This window comes from Xenopus laevis, chromosome 7S (assembly GCF_017654675.1).
Source record: "Xenopus laevis strain J_2021 chromosome 7S, Xenopus_laevis_v10.1, whole genome shotgun sequence".
NCBI classification, from domain to species: Eukaryota; Metazoa; Chordata; class Amphibia; order Anura; family Pipidae; genus Xenopus; species Xenopus laevis.
Genome location: NC_054384.1, coordinates 60686337 through 60704789, shown reverse-complemented (window position 1 = coordinate 60704789; position 18453 = coordinate 60686337). Strand labels below are relative to the sequence as shown.

General features: G+C 37.4%; 1 protein-coding gene across 13 annotated transcripts in view; it reads left to right on the top strand.

The window, feature by feature from the left end:
• Positions 1-18453, top strand: part of arhgap32.S (Rho GTPase activating protein 32 S homeolog) — a 210147-nt gene that overhangs the window by 169466 nt on the left and 22228 nt on the right. For 8 of the 13 annotated variants that reach the window (XM_041571305.1, XM_018227720.2, XM_018227723.2 and 5 more), the window contains 3 exons: positions 611-661; positions 2653-2727; positions 13410-13559. In XM_041571305.1, coding sequence (XP_041427239.1) covers positions 611-661; positions 2653-2727; positions 13410-13559 — 276 coding nt within the window. Of the gene's footprint in view, positions 1-610; positions 662-2652; positions 2728-9225; positions 9418-13409; positions 13560-18453 lie in introns of those variants that run through there. The other 5 variants (XM_018227721.2, XM_018227722.2, XM_018227718.2 and 2 more) reach the window with 4 other exon arrangements.

Below are 18453 nucleotides of genomic sequence, written 5' to 3'. Positions count from 1 at the left end.
ACCAGTTTGGTTGCCTATGCATTTAGGTGGCTGTGAATCCATTCAGTAGAAATCCATTGTGGCTAATGCCTCAATGTCTTTAAGAATCATTTAATCTAGCAATGTTGTATCTTTAATGTGTCAAATTGCCATTTGCACTTTGTTTTTTCATTTTCATTCCTTTTGTCTCCTAGTTCTGTGTTTTCATTGTGCAAACAATAAAACCACCTACTGGTTATAGTAGATCTATTTACAAAATGTTGGAAATGTTCATTAGAATTGTGTATTTTTCCCCAAAGTGAATGTAGTCACAATGTTTAACTATGAATGATGAGGTATGCTAGTATGACTGCTTGACAAACTAGTGTCAAACTAGTTTGTCAAAAAAGAAAAATCTTAACTGTTTCAGGATGAGATATTTTATTTTTTTGGAAGAATGATAACCAAGCTAAAGTTTTTAATCCTGTATCCAGTTTATATCAGTTTATATCCGTTATCGATCTACAATGGGATTTGTAAGGATAAACTGTAAAAAATAATTGAAAATCAGTGGAATGAAAATAGGTCAGCTTTGCTTGGTTGCTTTGTTTAATGCTTTTTTCTGTTTCCGTTGTGATCTGTTCCTCTCCAGTCTCCCCCGCGCATGGAATGAGGCCGGCCTCCTGGAGCTACTTCCCCCCCTGTACGGTTCCATGTCTTCTGTCCTCTCCTTTTTTTTCTTTTTCTGTAATGCATGTGCTGCAAACAAGGGTAAGGTACTCGCAGGGGTGTCTGCCATATATAATGGATATTGAAAAAAGTTTGAGGGTAAAAAGGTGGAGCACTTTTTTTTTTTTGCTAAATTGTATTAGATGAAGATATTGTCAGTGATAAAATATTACAAATACATTGCTGAATATTCAACAGCTAATGCCCTGTGTTTCACGGTTATAACACTATATAGGAAACTACAAAATAGCAGTGCAGGTATGGGATCCGTTATCCGGAAAGCCCATTTCCCATAGACTCTATTTGATCCAAATAATCCACATTTTTAAAAATTATTTATTTTTTCTCTGTAATAATAATACCGTACCATGTAGTGGATCCAAACGAAGATGAATCCTTGTTGCAAGCAAAACAATCCTTTCAGATTTATTCTCTAGTAGACTAAAGTATGAAGATCCAAATTACGGAAAGATCTGTTATCTGGAAAATCCAGGTCCCGAGCATTCAGGATAACGGATCCCATACCTGTAGTGCAATAGAGATGTTCAGCCGCTTCAGCAATTTTCAGCTGATCTGACTAAACATGCAACTCTGGAGGTCACAAATCTTCTTGTTTGGTTTCACTGCTAAGTGGTAAGAGATCAGCCCAAAGACATGGTCGCACTGTGTAAAAGAGAGGCCCGGTGCTGTACATACCTTTAAATTCTTTGTAGTATACACAGCATAGGTAAGATTATGGGTTTATACAGTATATTCTCCATCTGTAGCTATTATTATGTCTGGTTTTTGCATTCTAGATTAAAAAATTGCATGCCATGCCTATTTTTATGCCCACAGTTTACCACATGGCATGAGACATGAGGAAAGTTATGCCAAAAATTGTGTCACTAAAACAGAAAGTGATAGACACTCTAGCTATTGCAGATCTGCAATTTTAAAGGGAACTATCACGAAAATGAAAATTTAATATAAGCTTCACCATACTGAAATAAGAAACTTTCTAAATATTATGAATTAAAAATGGTGTACTGTTTCTGCAATAATCAAGTATATCTTCACATCCCTCTCTCAGCATCTGTTTTTCTTCATTCTGTCTTCATGCAGCAGTTGGGTGTCAGATATTCATTGACAGTTAGATCCAATATATCTTATAGGGGGGCTTTCTTTCCTAGCAGATGTATTAGAGCTCACTCAAATAACTGATTCAGTACAAACAAAATCTAACAAAACAACTGACTTTTGCACAAATCTTGCATGTAGAGAGACATGATGTCTGATGATTTTAATAGAGTGAGCTCTAAAACATTTTCCAGGCAAAAGGAGCCCCCCTATAAGATACATTGGATCTAACTGTCAACGAATATCTGACACCCCACTCCTGCATTAAAAGAGAATGAAGAGAAAGAGACGCTGAGAGAGGGATAGTGAATATAAACTTGATTATATTTAGAAAACGTATTTCAGTATGCTGTAGCTCATATTCAATTTTTATTTTCGCGATAGTTCCCCTTAAAAGATTCCAGAGTAGGTAGGCGGTGATTAGAGTTGTAGTTCTGCGATAGCTTGGTTGCCAAAGTTTGTCACTAGTAGAAGAAAATAACAGTGTAAGCTTACACATGTGTTTTTGGATTTTGTCCAATAAACAAATTTGCTGCAAAGGTGCTTAAAAGTTTGTCTTTCAAGTACTGTTTGTTTGTGTAGTGTAGGTGCCCTAAGGATGACATTTCATGAGCAGCTCTTTGCTGTTTCCATTATTGACAGGCCAGGTCTAGCGCAAGGTCATATACAATTAGTGGGTCTGTGTTTCTAGGGATGTCAACTGGAAGCAGAGATAAAGTTAGGAAATCAACGATTCAGTAGGGATTGCCTATACGCAGCAATGTTTCATGATAGCCCTAACCAGATTTGTATTAGCTAATCCTAATCTCATTTATTTTCATTCTCCCCCCCAAAAAATAATTACAGATTTGGAGATGGATAGTGTAAGGCCTGGAACATCGTGCTGTTCTGAGGTATTAAATCACTCCCAGCTAAGCTCAGGTACCTCTTCCATGTGCAAATATATGTGTGTGTGTGACCAGGCCCTGTCTTTGAGTCCATGGGAGGTTTGACCATTTGATACAGGATAGGTTAGTATTGGGTAATGCTGTATGCTGGGAACCATTAATTCCTCAGTTTACTATGAAGGTGATGTGTTCAGGGATACAGTATGGCTTTTTTTGCTTGTCACTGTTATATCTCAATTCCTTTTGTTTTTAAATAATGCTTAATACAAGAAAAATTGTCCATAATTTAAGCATGTGGATATTAAATAAAGACCAGATACAGAATTCGCTGCTCTTTTCTCTTTAGGTTTGTAGAACAAAAATTTATAGCTATTTCCCCAGTGGACTCAAGACAGGGTCTGCAGGCTTAACAATACTTTTAGTATAGACTTTCTACTAACACGCACCCCAGGGGATGGGCAGGAATGCAGTAACTTGTTGTCACATGCAGTGCATTAATGGATATGCAGACTCTACGATTCCCTATGATCTTGGTATACCTTTAATTGTTACGCTTGGTTTCAAGCTTGCATGTCTTCTCTGCACAGCCAAGATTTTGAGTTTGTTCATTCATTTACAGTGAAATTCTACTTTGTCTTAAATCACCTTCTTATATTCAGGAATACTTGGATTAATGGACTCATTGCCTCAGCAATATACTGTATCCATGGTTTATACATATTTGGTGCATTTGTTTTGTTGAAGATGGTGTTTGTGTTAATGATTTTTCTTTCAGAATTTGAATCGCCTAAAAAGTTAATCATAAAGTAAATCATATATATAATGTTGGAGACCTTGCTTTACTACCAGTCTATTACATAAAAAAAACGATAGACATTAATATATTCATATCTATATTTATTAGGATAGTAAACCTGTTAGTAGTTGAAACTTATTTCACTTCTATTATCTGTTAGGCTGTGTCACAATGAGAGAGTTTAGAATCGTCACTCTTTTTTAATATAATGTACATAATTTGTCCCAACTTCCGAGCTAAACTAACTGTAACCATTAGATTTTCTTTCCTTAGCAGTGGATATACAATGGTGGTTTGGCTCCTCACAAGGATGGCCATGTTTTATGTTCATCAGGTTTTTTACCTAATTCAGGTCATTAATTCCATAGAGATGTGTAGCCCTATTCCGCTCTAACTTAGTCACTGACATCTTTCATGGATTACTGACAGACATCTTTCATGGATTAATGTCAGATTATGCATTTTGAGAAATCGTCTCTTTTGGAATTTCAACAGCTTGATCACTAAGATTGATGCCCCACAAATCAACCAGGAGTTTCTTATGATGATAAGCATAATGGACAATCTGATCTCTGAATGTGGGGCAAGCTCAAGAAGACCATAGAAACTGACACATGCTTAGAGTACTTTCTTGAAGGCTGATCATTATCTGAGATGGTGTGCTTACTGGAACCAGTCAGTGTACAGCCACATATACTTTATTAGTGTGTGCTAAACTCTTTTTAGCTTTTGTAATTGAGCTGTAAGCCCTTGATCATGTGTATGGTGGTTATTATTAACTTTTCTTACATAGCTCTTTTAATTCTAGTCTGCTTTTGACACAGTAATTCACATTGAATCCCTGCCATATACTGTCCCTACCACATAGGAACTTCATACCACTGCCTGATAATTGAGCAAATAACCCCAGGCCAAAACAAGTTGTAATGTACATCCTTTTCCAGTGCATATTTTATTTTCTAGGCTTTATTGCTTAGAGAAATACTATGTAGATATTCATGTAGGGATGCAAATAGCCCTGAGACCTATGGCACACAAAGCCTTTGACCACCACTGTGCATAGCAGAAAACAGTTCTAAAACAAACAGTTTTTTTTTTAGCAGAATGACTTATGTGCTATACACCTTGTGTGTACAAAGTAGTAAATAGAGATCCCTCATAGGCTGCAATATTTTAAAGTGCTAGGGGGCATTACAAAAAATATTTGGAAAACCCAACAAGCACATGCGGGGGTGAATTAAACGTCCATGTCTATAGCTTCACTGTTCATCACTTGGGTGGTAAATGGAAACATTTTAAAGGAAAATGAAACCTAAAAGGACTACGGGATTGGCAAATTGTTAGGTTTCCCCCAGTGATTCTAGTGACTTTCCTCTGGGCTGGCATTTGTCTTCTTCAAAAAATGTAGGACATAAATAAAAAACAGTAAAAGAAAAAAAAACAGTTAAAAAAAACTTGCATTCCCCTAAATTTCAGTAGACCCCAGACCCCAAACAGATCTTTTTTGTCAATAATTATGTGCCCTAGATAATACCAAACCATTCCTATCCTGGAATTGTACTGAGATGAAAAAAATAGTCGCTCCAAAAGAAGCGTTATAACCGCACATGAACCTGTCACAAAATAAGTACTGCCATATACACAATTAAAAGGATTCAATAATAAGAAACTAAAATGATTCAATAATAAGAAATTCTTATCATAATAATAAAAGCCATGCATAACATATGTACAATAAAGGAGCTTTTAATTTTTTTCCTACATTTCTCATACTGCTTATACTACTACTACTACTAAGTGCATATATGTTAAATAAGGTGATTTTATTTTACTCATTGTAAATTGGGAGTGTGCATGTTGGGCAAACTCTTGTGCAATACAGAATATGTTGGGTTTTCTTTACCTGACGTAGATAGAGACAGTGCAGGAGATACCTGGGAGATCAACAAATATGCAATGCTCATCACACCATAAGCCAAGTACTCTAAGCCAGTGTGATTTTTAAGAATAGCACCAGCCTTGGCTAGTGAATAGGGTTATTGGGTGTGCCTAATATATTGGTACCCCCAGATTGTGTGTTTTGTTTTCATTTATCTAAAAAAAAAATTGGTGGTCCGAAATGAAAGTTTATTAAAGATGTCTGAATGACTGCACATTATATTGCTTTCTTTGCACAAGTCACATCATTTAAATGCTTTGCAAATGACAATATTTACAGTTTGTATACCTGAAAAGGTGTTTTTATAAACAATATAAATGCAAGATAAAATATGTTGAGGGAAAGCAGTCTCTTTTGGCTGATGTGGTTGTATTTTTCATTTTTGTTAAGATATTCATCTTTGAATATTGAAAGAATATTGAAAGAATGCCAGGCATGTGGTCACTGGGCAAGACTCGCGTGCTGTGTACATTGCTAGACAAACCTGTTGTGATAACTATAGCTCAGGAAGGCCTCCTAATTGAAGCTGATGCACTGATATGTGTTGGCTTTTATTGCATACTGTAAATGGTTTTGTTGACACAACACAAAGCACTAGGGTACTGATGGGAAGATGCCCATGGAAAGATTATTTAACATTAATAATTTCTGATACCAATGTTTTTGTTTTGTTTTTGTACTTGTGCATCCAGTAGAACCCTTTCGATAGTATTAGGACTGTTCACCTCTGTTTTCACCTTCTTTTCATTTCAGTTGTTTTCAGATAATTCACCAAAAAGAGACACTCTTCCGTTACTATTTGTGATTGTTTTTCGAATGTTGAAGTTCAAAGTTTCATTTTATTTACCTTCTTATGTCTTTCTGAAGCGGCTCCATGGGGGTCACCGACAGTAAACTATTCTAAATGTATACATTAATCTTTGACCCTGCTGAGCGAAATCCCTGAGTTTCATTAAAGGCAGCTGTTCAAATTGATACAGTTGTTGCTAATATTTCACAGATGCTGCTGAGAAACTACTGATTGTATCAAGTAAATGCAGCAAATTGTAACAGTTCAGAATCTGCACCTGGATTCAACTTTACATTCAACTTTAAACTTCAATTTTGGAACAGTAAAAATGGAAAGCAACTGATGTCTTTATTTCTAAACAATCTGAAAACAACTCAACTGAAAAATTGTTTAGAAGGTGAACAACCCCTTAAGCTTGTTGCTAGATATAACACACTAGGCAGAACAGGTTTAAGCTCCGATCCCAGGTAATACTTTTCAAGCAATTTACAAAAGAATTTTTTTGTAGTACATATTGTTGTAATTGCTGCATCACTGCCAGTTATTTTGCATAGTCACGCTATTCTTAGTCACACTGGACAACAAAATGATCAGTGTAATGATCATTTAAATTAGATTCTGGGACTTAAAGTCCCTCTGCTGAAGCTATCACTTCACAATGCTGCAGGGTGACTCTGTGAGCCCAAGGGTGAAGACACACAGAGCTACTAGTAGCAGCTACTTATCACAGCTACAAATTAGACAATAGTGATAATTCGCTTTGCTAAGACACTACTGGGGGAATGTAATATTAGGCTAAGGCCACACTAGGCGATAGCGCCGCGATTTGACTCGCGGCGACTTTTCGCCGCGACTTTTAAGCCGCAATCGCTGGGGAAACTTTTGCGCTGGTGTCTATGGGGAATCGCGTAAAATCGCCAGCGTAAAAACACACGCGCGATCTTTTTTCTATTGTCGCTCGAAATCGCCTAGCGAGGCAATTTCGAGCGACAGTAGAGAAAAGATCGCCGCGTGTGTTTTTACGCTGGCGATTTTACGCGATTCCCCATAGACGCCAGCGCAAAAGTTTCCCCAGCGATTGCTTAAAAGTCGCGACGAAAAGTCGCCGCGAGTAAAATCGCGGCGCTATCGCCTAGTGTGGCCTTAGCCTTAGTCGCTAACATTCATTCGCAACTCGTTTGCAATGCAAATGTTCGCAAAGTGAACAATTTGCCCCTCACATGAAAGTAGGATTGCGAATTTTATTGTGAATGTTAGTTTGTGATAGTGTGCAGTGTAGGTAATAAACCTTCTTAATGAAAAAGTTATGTTTGCTCCAAAAGTTCATGCCATCTTTAAGCAGGTGTTAAAGGTTTGCAATGCGCAATTAAGATTCTTCTAATGAAAAATATTACATTGTGACTTTTGAATTTTTATTTGCAAATTAATTCTCTTTGCGAATTTTATTAATTTTTCCCCTGCATGTTTTTCAGCAGAGGCAATTCTCGCTAATGTCTATGGCAGGTTATTTTTTTTGCATTTTGTAGCTCTGTGTGTCATCACCCTAAGGGGGTTGGGGAGGGGGGAGTACAAGCAGTTTAGGGTTCAAGCACACAGGCAGATTCTGGGAGAGTTAGTCGCCTGGCGACTAATCGCCTCTTCTGCGGGACGACAATCTCCCCGAACTGCCTTCCCCGTGCCTGCCTTCTGCTATAATGATAAAAACAACAGCGCCAATGCACTCTCGTTGTTTCGATTTCTGAAGTCGCCCGAAGTTTCCTCGTGAGGCAACTTCGGGCGACTTCGGAAATTGAAGCGCCTCAAGTGCATTGGAGCTAGCGTTTTGTCATTATAGCAGGCACGGGAAGGCAGTTCGGGGGGAGATTGTCGCCCCGCAGAAGAGGCGATTAGTCGCCAGGCGACTAAATCTCCCCAAATCTGCCCATGTGCTAGCTCCCTTATAATGTTTCCTTTCAATCTGTGGAAGCAGGTATGTCAGTATAAATAAAATCCATTTATGTTTTAGAAGTTCAAATTATTTCCATTATCTATTTGTAACATATTGTTCCTAAAATTGGGTGTAAATTTAAATTGTTAACCTTCTAATGGCTTTCTGAAACAGCTCTGGGGGGCATCAACTCTGTTTAAACCATTTTAAATTGATATCTTCGTTAATATATTTCTTGTTTTTGTCCCTGTTGAGTGGAATCCCTAAGTTTCATTAAAGGCACCTATTAGAATTGATATAATAATAGTTGGTTGCTAATGTTCCACAGATGTTGCTGAGAAATGTATCAACTAATGTAGCAAATTGTAATAGTTCAGAATAAGCACCTGGATGACTGAGCTGAAACAACAGAGACGGAATCGTTACACTTTAGTCTTTTATTTTGGAAAAATGGCATAAAATATTAAAAAAAAAAATGGAATCAATTAAAAAGGGATTATGTCTGGCAAACCATCTGACCACAACTGAACAGGAAAAGGTGTTTGGAAGGTGAATCAGATCAGTTGCTGTTATAATAAGCTGTTTTCTCCCTTATATTTACATTAGCAATTATATTAATTTTTGCACATATTCTTTGTTGCCAGTTTTCAGACTTTTGCACTTATTATAGCTATTATCTTTCTCACATGTTAGTACAACCTTGATCGCAACTGAATTTCTCTTGTTAGAGGGATTTACCTTTTTATTATTATTATATTACTTAACTTCATTATCAATTGTCTGCCAAGCAAATCAAAATGTATGTTTATATTTATTTTCATTTGCTTTAACAGACTAAAAATCATGGCCTGGGATTTATTTGAAGCCTGAATTATTATTAGCAGTGAATGGTTTTAGAATGAATTGTGAGCTGGAGAACAGACATAGGAAAAGAAAGGGGGAGGGGGAGAAAGCAGTGAATGCACCTGGAATATGAGACTGGGCAGGATCTAGAGTAAAAGGTGCAATTGACCCTGGCTTGGAATACAAAACAACCATTCCCAGTATGTATTTGGGAGGGGCATTCACCTGAGATGAAGGTGGAGACAAAAGATTCCGTGTAAGGAACAAGTCAGAGCTCTTTTTTCAACTCTGCTAAAGAAGAAAATTATGTGTAGGTGATCCAAGGAGAGTCTGCTGGGAATCTGGACAGAACAGATCCTTAAGTGTGAATACAGGAGAAAGAAAAAGCTAGTCAGTGGGAGTAGTACCAAGGAAAAGCCCAGCGGATCTGTAAGTGATAAATTATGTGACATAGATTAACCTTTATGAAGCAGAGTGAGAGACTGCCTAGCAAAGAAGGCTAATGACAGGGCATTCATGGGAAGATTAAATACAGCATAACAAGGTAAAATTATTTCCCATCAAGATTTTGGTGAAATCATACAAAACAAATGAATAAAGGCTAAGAAATTCAGGGCAGCTTGCAGGCTTGCTACAGTCTGAAAGAACGGAGCATGTGGCAAAGCTACAGAGACATTTAGAAAGTGAAAGGATTTAATTTCAGTTCTTATTACAGAGTGTAAAGGGGAAATCACTACAGAATTACTTAATGCAGATACAAAAACTGGAGTCTATGGAAAACAAGGTATGGAAAAAAACTCACAGGCAGTTACAGAAAACCGGAGTCTTGGCTAGTCTTGAAAACCTGATGTTTATTTTTAAATTTAAATAATTTACTGAAATGAAACAAGCTTGTCCTTTCTGTTAGACTTTCCTCTTTATTTGTGGGGTTTACTTGCATGATTTATATACTTGCATGGACTTACAGAGTCTGATGTTGCTGTGATCTGCATAAAAAATCCAAACGTGTAGAAGCAAGCTTGGATTATGCCAGGCAGTGGTAATATTTAGCCAAAAACGGTCATTTTGAGACAAATTGCTTGTTCATCTATCCCTTTCTTATTTTTATAGACAATTTTATTGTGCTAAGTAACAGCAGTGGTTTGTTCCATTCATTGTAACTGTAGACAGTGCTTGTTACATTGTGGAGTTTTTTGTGTGGTGAATAGAGTGAGATTAGTGCTGGCACCGAATCTACACACAATCTGTTTCTTGGAGTGCTAAGATTGAGATTTTTTTTATGAGTTTGGCGTGTGACAGGAGACACCTGGCTTGTGAATGATATTATTATTTGCTCTTTTTTTTTTATACATTTGGATTGTAAGAAAGGAAGTTGCTTAGTTTGCAGACAGTGGCAGTAGTCCAGGAGCAAAATTAAGGTATGCACCAGCCGCAAGCACGCCAGCTTCCATTTCAGCATTAAAAGAAGGGTAGCAGCTGTCCAAGACTGTATATTTTAGGTAGGAAGTTAAATGGCAAAGTCTTTTAGTGTATTTTGCTTTTACCATGTACATGTATGGGACTTGTTATCCAGAATGCTTGTGAACCTGGGGTTTTCCGGGTAATGGATCTTCATACCTTAGTCTATTAGAAAATCATGTTTTAATTCCAATAAGAAATAATTATATCTTAGTTTGGATCAAGTACAAGCTACTGTTTTTATATTATGGAGAAAAAAGGAAATAATTTTTTAATATTCAGACTATCTGATTACCATGGAGTCTATAAGACAGAGCCTTTCTGTGATTCGGAGCTTTCTGGATAACGAGTTTCCAGATAACTGATCCCATACTTGTAGTGCACCACTGTATTCGTGCTAGAAATCCTTGGCAACCAGGCAAGCCTGATGTTGCATTACTCTAAGCATAATTCTGCTTACTTATTTACCCTATAACAACATTAAAGGGGCATATTATAAAAATTCAGTTCAACCTCACAATGTTATTTAATTGTAGGCAAAATATAAAAATCTATCTACAGACATCAGACCCTGCAAGGACCAAGAGAAGATGTGGACCCCTGTAATACATAATAAGATGAGGCTTTATTAAAAAAAAAGTTGAAGCAGAACAATGTATCATAATATGTGTTGCGCTAACTACAAAAGAGATGTTTTAATTCTAAGGACTCTGTGTCCACCCTTCTTATTTGCAGGTGTATGTGCCCTGTGTTACAGTATCTCTGTTTCAATGTTTCTGTATCTATTGTCTCTGGAAGTTTTAGTGTGAACAATCTCAATTCGGATTTGTAGCCAGATTATATATTATTCACCCAAGTGCTATCTAATGCACAATGGGATTTGAAAAAATATTAAAAACTTCTCCTTTATTGTATTATATTTAAAAGAATATTTTTTCAAGTGGGTCGCTGAAACTTGTGTTTTCTAAATACAACACCCCTCTGTTATTCACTTGAACAAAACGTACTTTGCTTCTTATACATAATGACCAGTCCCTTAAGAACAACTCAGCATTTTAATTTGATTGACCTATTGCAGTTACAATAATGAAAGCAAATGTCTTGTTGCAAAACATTGTTGGACTGTAACCCTATGTACAAATGGAGAATCCATAAGGTGCATTCAGTACTCTCTACTTACCATTCGTTTGAATAGGTGTGGCTGTGTGCAGCAGATGCTTATGTTAAGTCTTACCCATTTACAAAGTCATGCTGAGTGCAAAGTGCAAAATCTGGTGGATTTGCTTGTTTTTTTTCGCAGTTTGTGAAGTGGCGTAACTACTCACCGACGGGCCCTGGTACATAATGGGCACCCAGGCACCCCTGTCGGGCCCTCCCCCCTATGAATTGCACGATGGACTGCAGATGGCGTGCATGCTCTAAAATTTCCCCCTGCCCAGCCACCAGCAATATTCATTTTCTAGGCTCCAGGGGGGTGCAGGCCCTGGTGCGATCACACCCTTTGCACCCCTGGTAGTTACGCCACTGTCAGCGGCTGTTGTCAGTCTGCATATTTTTGCAGGCTGAGAGAAGCAGAGCTGCTGAATCCGATCAGCCTGTGTTTGGACTGACCTCTCAAGGCAATTACTGGGATCTTTATTCTCCAATCCAGCATATGTATATATTTTCCTGCTAATTTTTTATGAAGTCTATGGAATCCAAGTGTATTAACAAAAATGTCCATATTTTAATCTCCCAAAATGATTCCCTTGTACTTTTGGTTTATGTAATGTTTTTAGTATGGGGATCCAAATGACAGAAGAACCCCTTATCTGGAAAATCACAGGTCCCAAGCATTCCAGATAATGTGTTTAATACTAGTGTCCTGGTATTGAAGTTTTGAACTGTGTCATCTCATGGTAACCTGAAATAACATAAATGTCTCTTTAAAGTCTAATCAATCTATTTACATGAGAGGGCAGAAAAGAATTTAGCTCACTTGTACTGCAAGTAAGCATGTAAATTACACGTTTGTTTTCCAGTATGTTTCCCTGTTCAGCTGCAATGCCCAGCATCCAACTTGAACAGCATTGAATACTGAGGATTTGGTTTCATACATGTACTAAAGGCTGGTTAACCCCCTGTCTGGCAATGAACCCTGTCCAGTGTGTTTCCATTATGTGATATTATGTGGAAATATAAGGCCTGTGCTTTAAAAGGAGTCATGAGCTTAAATGGAAGCTGAGTCTGCAGCTTAAATGGAAGTTCCTATTCTGGAAAAGAAAAATTTGCTAGCCTTGTGCTTCTCCGTTTGAGCTGCAGTAACCTTTGCGGGTAATACACATAGGTGTGCACTGGCTTTAAAAAAAACTGCCTGCATGAGTGTGTATTTTTTCCTATCCATATTGTTTAGGCTCCTCCCCATATTTTATTGGGCTGGATCTCTGGGAGTCCAGAGAGCAGTGCTGGTGTGCCTTATGGAGATTTGCGGAATGTTTTTTATTAGATTTCTTAGGGTTCCTTGAAATTATCTGACTTCTTGTCAGATGATTTGTTATAATGGCAGTGTGTAATATGAGGTTGGGGAGCTCCAACATGCTGTCTTTCTGTTCAATATCACAGTTTGTTTTGGGGGAGGATATATTTTTCTCAGTTTAATTATTTATCTTAACATTCAAGCAACATTTGAAAATATTGTTAGCATTATAGAACTATATCTTTGCATGCACAATGAATAAGCATTTTTCTAATCTTCTACTAATTCTATGATAAAATGACGTTTGTTAAATGTACAGTACAGTTGTACAACTACAATACACAAGTTGATGTACTTGTAAGAGGCAATTCAGAGAAGTCTCCATCACATAAAGAGTTGGGGTCTTCATTCATTTAAACAAATACTGTTTCATTGGTTGTGCCAGTTAGAACCAGAGTCAAGTAGGATTCCAAAGCCTTAATGCGTGATTTCTTTTGTGTCTGTGCAGTGTCCCGGAAGCACGGCAAGCTCATCACATTTCTAAGAACCTTCATGAAGTCCAGACCCAGCAAACAGAAGCTGAAGCAGAGAGGCATCCTGAGGGAGCGAGTGTTTGGTTGTGACCTTGGGGAACATCTGCTTAACTCCGGGCAGGATGGTAAGAAGCATTTCAATTAAAATTTGGGGGTCTGCTTGATCACATCTACAGTGTGGGCATATACTGTTTAGCCTTTACTGTAAGCTGTAAATATCAGCCGTATGGATTTTTTTTATCTGAATTCAGCATCTGTATGCAATCATAGAAAAGTCCCTTTCTCCCACTTACCTACTGGGGTCATCTAACATCATCTTACTATATTAAACACTGGATATTATAGTTGTTGCATAGAATTTAAAATATAGACACAATTGTGTGCATCTATTTGGTAAGGATACTGATAGTTATCTTTTTAGTGTGTTGCTGTACCGGAATAACATCATGTAGCATGAAGCAATAAAGTGGTAACATATTCACACTGTGCAAACTGCAGGGTAGTCTGCCAAATCAAACCTTTCCTGTATACCCAGATAATCCGCAATATGGTCACAATTGGACAAACTGCCTGACCAAATTAGTGCAACCTGTATTCTGTCCTTTATTATATGGAATAACACCCAAAAGATTTTCAATTGTGCAATAAGAACAGTACATGCACATTTACACATGTTCACCCCCATCGTTTACATACATTTCTTTGTTGCACTAGGTTTAAAGGAGCAGTTATGCATTACATTTTTGCTGGGAACTATCTTTGTGTGACGTGCCCTAAAGAAACCTGAAACCAGGTGTGAGAAGTTAACTGAATGGCTGAACTGAATCTTTGCAAATATGCAGTTACACTTAGTTTGTTATAGCATGCTCCAGCCAAAGTTGGGTTATTTAAAGAATTTATAAATGTCACATTTGCCTAAACGTCATAAATAACTGGTTTTAGAAGTGACACACTGCTAAGATTCAGGCAGGTCTGTTTGACTAAGGGACCACAAGTTACAGCTCTTTATATGCTCAGAAGTCATCTTTCAAGTAACATAGTAAGTTAGGTTATAAAAAGACATACATCCGTCAAGATCAACCATTTAAGTCTGTATAAAACCTGCCTAACCGCTAGTTGATCCAGAGGAAGGAAAAAGCCCATTTGAAGCCTGTTCAATTTGCTTCGGAGGGTGAAAAATTCCTTTCTGTCTCCAAGATGGCAGCTGGACCAGTCCCTGCCAATATATTTCACATTTCTGCCAATTTCTGCCAATATATTGCACATTTCATGTTTACATATTTATTGTGTATTTTTAAGTGCCTTTTTGTGATATGTACTAGCTAGAGCCACGGCGTCTCGTCTCACTGTGTATTTGTATACTGCTGAGATGACAATAAAGTTTGCTTTGACTTGATTTGGATCCATTTATAGGTGAATGAACTGCTAGCAAAGAATAATCATCTGGGTTTCTGTTCACTAATGTGACTAGAGAAATAGCACAGCTCCTTCACATGTTTATACCAGGAGGCAATAAAAAGTCTTACCGGTACTTGGAAATCTGAAGCTATGCCGGGGGAAACAAATTATGATGGCAGATACAGTAGAGTTATTTTATCCTTTCTTGATGATACTGTCCTTATAATCACATAGAATGATTATGTGTGCAAATTAGAGGTTTTAGCAAAGCAATCCAGTATATAGAAGCACTGACACTAACTGTATTTTGTCATATTTTTGTCTATTTGTGGATTTTGAAAATCTGCTTAAAATAGATCTTTATGTGGATATAGATTGTATTTGTAACTTTCTTCTAAAGAGGCTGATGTTTGCTTGCATGTTTGTGTGAATGCGATTAGGAACCTTAGACTGTACGCTCCGCTGGGAACGGTCTTGTGACAAACAATCTCTGTGTACTCTATTGGTGCTATATAAATGCGCCATAGTTTGTGCATTGTGATGCAAAAGGTGGCTGTATTGTAGCCCAAATCCAGCTGACGGGTTCATATCAATGACAGTAATGCTTCTTCGTAACTGAAGCCGCTGGCTTTGTCTCTCACAGATGCATTTAGTGAAAAAGAAAATCAATCTCACCAAATCTAAAACTGGATTCCAACAGGAAAATCTTTACTTTGAAAGCAAATGACCGGTATCACTTGTAATGGAGGTGCTTTACATACTCTAGGAATTGCTGGCAAGAGCGTAGGCATGTCAGACATTTGTGTTCTCTGGGGGGTGGAGGAGATTATCAGTCCTTACCCTTTGCACACTGACAGAGAGACATAATGTCTCATTATCTTTTTCTCGTTCTGTGAACGTTTCCATTTGTGTTTTTACTTCTTGTTGCTTTTGCATTTGTAAAATGATTTCCCATAAAGATACAGCCCTCCCACAGTGCTCCTCCCAGCAAGAACTATATTTATTATCTTAAATAAACAAAAGAATAGTCATGATTCTCATTATATGTTCACATATGTTTGTTGCAAGCACAGTCTGTAGCTGTTTTAGATAAATTCATTGTTATAAAACCCTAGAGGTTTTATAGTGTATTGTTGTTGGTGCTGTATATTGGGTGTCTTTAAAGGGGAACTATCACTAAAATTAAAATGTAATATAAGCTTCACCATACCGAAATAAGAAACTTTCTAAATACATACCATTAAATTATTCTGTAGTGTTTCAGAAATAATCAAGTTTGTCTTCACTATTCGTCTGTGTCTGTTTCTCTTCATTCTCTCTTCATGCAGCAGTTGGGTGTCAGATAATTATTGTCAGTTAGATCCAGTATATCTTATAGGGGGGCTCCTTTTGCCTAGAAGATGTATTAGTTTACTCTATTAAAATCACCAGACATCGTGCCTCTCTACATGCAGGATGTGTGCAAAAGGAAGTTATTTTTTTTAGATTTTGTTTGTACTGGAATCAGCTATTTGAATGAGATCTAATAAATCTGCTAGGAAAGGAAGCCCTCCCTATAAGATATATTGGATCTTACTGTCTATGACTATCTGACACCCAACTGCTTCAAGAAGACAGAATGAAGAGAAACAGATGCTGAGAGAGAAATATTGAATATAAACTTGGTTATTTCAGAAACAATGCAGAATATTTAATTGATTGTATATACAAAGTTTATTATCTCTGTGCTTTAGTGCTGTGTTTTTATGACCCACTTGACTGTCTCCAATCCAGGTTCCTGCACACAATACATAGATTAGTGGTGTGAGTAAGCCTTAGGGCAGAAACAAAATGTGAGGGTATACCTTATTGTGATGAGTATGAAATTTATGGCAAATATCCTGTAGTCGGTCAGTTAGATATTCCAATTCCTAATGCTCTTACACAAGAATTTGGGCACTGTCAAGCCCAATATAACATAATTAGTCAGGATACACTTCAGTGTGGAGAGCTAAGGATCTTGTGAACTGAATTTGTGACTTATCACTTTTTGACTTTCTGAGTGAAGTGTATTCTAAATTTATTACAACCACTACCACCAATGGTGTTTTGTCTTTTTTTTTTTTTTACTAAAAATAATGCTGTTTAAAATCAGAATGCAAGCTCACACCTTTATCTCCACCGGCAAATATGAACAGAAGAAATGCTTCATGGACACAATAAACTGTGCTTATACTGCCTATTCAAATTTTATGTTTTGTAAACTCAATGAAGAATTGTGCAATTCAGTGTGTGGTAGCTGAGGAAGGTCACATTTTGTCTCATTCATTGCAGCCAGTTTTAGGGAACACCATGTGCACCTACTAACAGCTGCTGCTTGGGGAGTTCCTAAGAGCAGCCTAAATACTACTCCCACATGGGGCTTCAGAATCACGCAGAACAGAATTGCAATTCCTTTTTACTCAGATAACAGTAATGTTTGTCAAAACTATCCCTTTGAAAGGCAATAAAATTAGTCAGTCAAAGACAGGCTGCTTGTAAGTGTTTCCAACGTTTCCAATATCTGTTCATTTAACATCTATAATCACAGGTTAATCTAAACTGCTATTTTTAGCATTAAAAAACATTTAAAACCAGCTCTTTTCATAATTCTCATTCTTATAATTAAATGCACGGTGGCTTCTACAGATATGCATAGAAACACATAGAGGGAAATTAACTAAAGGGTGTAGTGGCTAAAGCTGGCGAAAATTCTCTAGCGAAGGAGATAGACTCTGGCGCAACTTCGCACTCTTAACGCCAGGCGAATTTTCGCACTGGTGAATATACTAATTCAAAATTTTTTGATTTTACTAAACGTTACCTCTATCGCCAGACATTCCTTTTGCCACCTCAGACCAGGCGAAATGCAATAGAGTAGATAGGACCAAAAAACGCTGACATTTTTTCCTAGTTACAGGGTGATAGACTGAAAAAGATCGTAAATGTTTTGGGTACCCTCCTTCCCCCCCTACATTTCCTAACATATGGCACCTAAACTATACTGTGGGCACATGTGTAGGGCATTATAACAACTTTTATAATTTTATTAAGGTTCCCTGACCTTGTGTAGTGTAATGTATTTGCTGCAGCACATACGGCCATTGTACTTTAACTGCACGCCGCATGCTAATAAGGAATCGCTAGCGTAACTTCAAACTGCTTATCGTATTTTCGCTAGCGCAACTTCACAAACGTTAACTTCGTAAACAGATCTGTAGACTGAACAATGCTCAGAGGAGCAAAGAAGAACAATGAAGGCACCATCATATCTGGTGATGCAAGCATTCTCTGCGAGCCTGCATGTGACATCATCAGTGATACTATGAGCACCTCCCAGGAAGCCTGAGCCAAAAGCTGGGATGTTTTTTATGCTGCATCTGTTACACAAATCGTGTTCATACCAAGTCAGATCTCCATAAATAAATGATACCTTCTGGAGCTATGACAGCAGCAATTTGGCTATTTGGCCTGCAGTTACTGTGGCATTTTTGTTTCCATTAACTTGTAAGCTGTTGCATTCTGGGACATGTTGAGCTATAAAGCAGGTGTGTAGATTAGAGTTTCGGAAAATTAAACAAGAAATGAAAATCTGCATTAGGA